We start from the raw sequence: 1891 nt of genomic DNA, 5'->3' as shown, positions 1-1891 counted from the left end.
AATTACAAATGCAGTGTATTTACGACTGGCTTCCTCGACTGGCACATGAAAATATCCGCTTTTTAGATCTAATGTACTATACACCTTTGCGCCTTGCAGAAAGTCTACCTGATCTTCTATCAACGGAAGGACACTTCGTATTTTGACTGTCTGCGCATTCAACTTTCGGTAATCTATGCATATTCGCGTTTCACCATTCTTCTTTTTGACCAAGACTATTGGACTCGCGTAATCTGAATTTGATGTCTGTATTATGTCCTCCTCGAGCCACGCATGAATCTGTCTATCTACTTCAGTTTTTTCCGCTACGGATAATCTACGCGCGTTCTGTGCAATCGGCGTATCGTCGCTTACAACTATCGTCATTTTAACATCTGTCTCCTTGCTTTTTGCAGGTTTATATTCCTTGACTAAACTTTCTATCTCTTTTTTAACATCTTCGTTTTGAATGTGGGAAAGATCTACGTCCTTGTTATTCTGTACCATGTCGACTTTATAAATCTCCGGTAAATCTTTTGAATCGTCGGTGATTTTAGAAATACGTCCTACACCTCTTATCATGTGCACGTCAACCGTATTTAGAAAATCAGTTCCTATTAGCATATCTTGTGAAATTATTCCGTCCCGAACAATGTGTACAATGATATCGTAGATCTCTCCGTCAATACAAATCCTTAAGCGCGCGTCTCCTAATGTCGTATTTTCGTTTGATCCCGCTCCTCGAAATGTAATCGTGCTACTTCCGAGAGTCGGCGATCCGATCTGTTTATATTGTTTTTCGCACATCAAGCTAAGATCGGCACCGGAATCAATCACCGCGTTTAGTGTCGTGTCGTTAACAACTACATTCTTACGCCATTTCCCGTGGCCGGCTTGTACGATATTACAACTTTTTTTCACTTCCGCCTTCGCCTTGTCTGGACATTTCGCCGCGATGTGCCCATACTTATTACACCCGAAACACTTCGTACCTTGTTCTTTCGAGGGGCACGCCGTGCTCAAATGACTAGCATCACCACAATTGTAACATCGTTTCGCGTCTCGCTTCGCGTCTTTATTTTCTACGTTTGTAACCGGTTTCTTTTTATTCTCGTTCGACTTCGATTTCATCTTACCATGCATTTCTACATATATCTCGAATTTATCTTTTAACTCGCGGATAGTTTTAGCGCCATATAACACAGACTTACGATACCCTTCGTCGTCAATACCATCGATGATGTATTGAATGACCGCTTTTGTCTCCACATTTGCTCGCGCAGCTATTTCCGTCATCTTATAGCAATATTCATGATAGGATTCGTCGGTCCTCTTCTTCCTTCGCTGCAGCTCTTTGTGTATCGCTCGGCTATCCACCCTCAATGCAAATTCCGTCTTCAAGGCGTTCTTCATCAGTTTCCACGTCTTCCTGCATCCGTCGGATTTCACGAACAGTCGTGCTGAACCTCGTAATAATCTTGTTGCGTAGATTGTTTCTTGCACCGTGTTCCACTCGCACAGCTTTGCGAGATCTTCGAATTCTTTTATCCACGTCCTTACGTCTTTACCATCATCTCCGCTGAACGTGTCGATGGACTCTTCCACGTCTTTGAAAGTGGGCACATATCTCGGTCGTTTACGTGCTTCGTCTTGTTCGGCGCCATGAGTGCCGATGCTTTCTTGTTCGTCGTCACTCTCGTCGTTGGACTCGTCGTCGTCGTTTCCTTCCTCATGTTGATCGTCCAAGACCAGAGCCGCCTTCAGTCGCGTTACTAAGTCGACCTTATTGCCCGTCACCTTTAGCTTGCGTCCTCGAAGCTCTTCCTTCAGTTGGGCCACCGTCATCGTGTCGACTTGTACCGTGCCGTCTTCGTCGTTGGTTCGTCCTTCGTCGTTTCCTCTTTCGTCATCC

General features: G+C 44.6%; 1 protein-coding gene across 1 annotated transcript; it reads right to left on the bottom strand.

Moving 5' to 3' along the window:
* Positions 1-23: 23 nt before the first annotated feature.
* On the bottom strand, positions 24-1824 carry LOC105559615 (the record flags this gene model as incomplete). The annotated part of the gene is made up of 1 exon (XM_012008047.1): positions 24-1824. A coding segment is annotated over exon 1 (1801 nt), but the record flags the coding sequence as incomplete, so codon positions are not given.
* Positions 1825-1891: the final 67 nt, after the last annotated feature.

Source organism: Vollenhovia emeryi, unplaced genomic scaffold, assembly GCF_000949405.1.
Source record: "Vollenhovia emeryi isolate VEMERY1.0 unplaced genomic scaffold, V.emery_V1.0 DF946484.1, whole genome shotgun sequence".
NCBI lineage: Eukaryota > Metazoa > Arthropoda > Insecta > Hymenoptera > Formicidae > Vollenhovia > Vollenhovia emeryi.
This window is presented reverse-complemented; position numbering and strand designations above follow the sequence as displayed.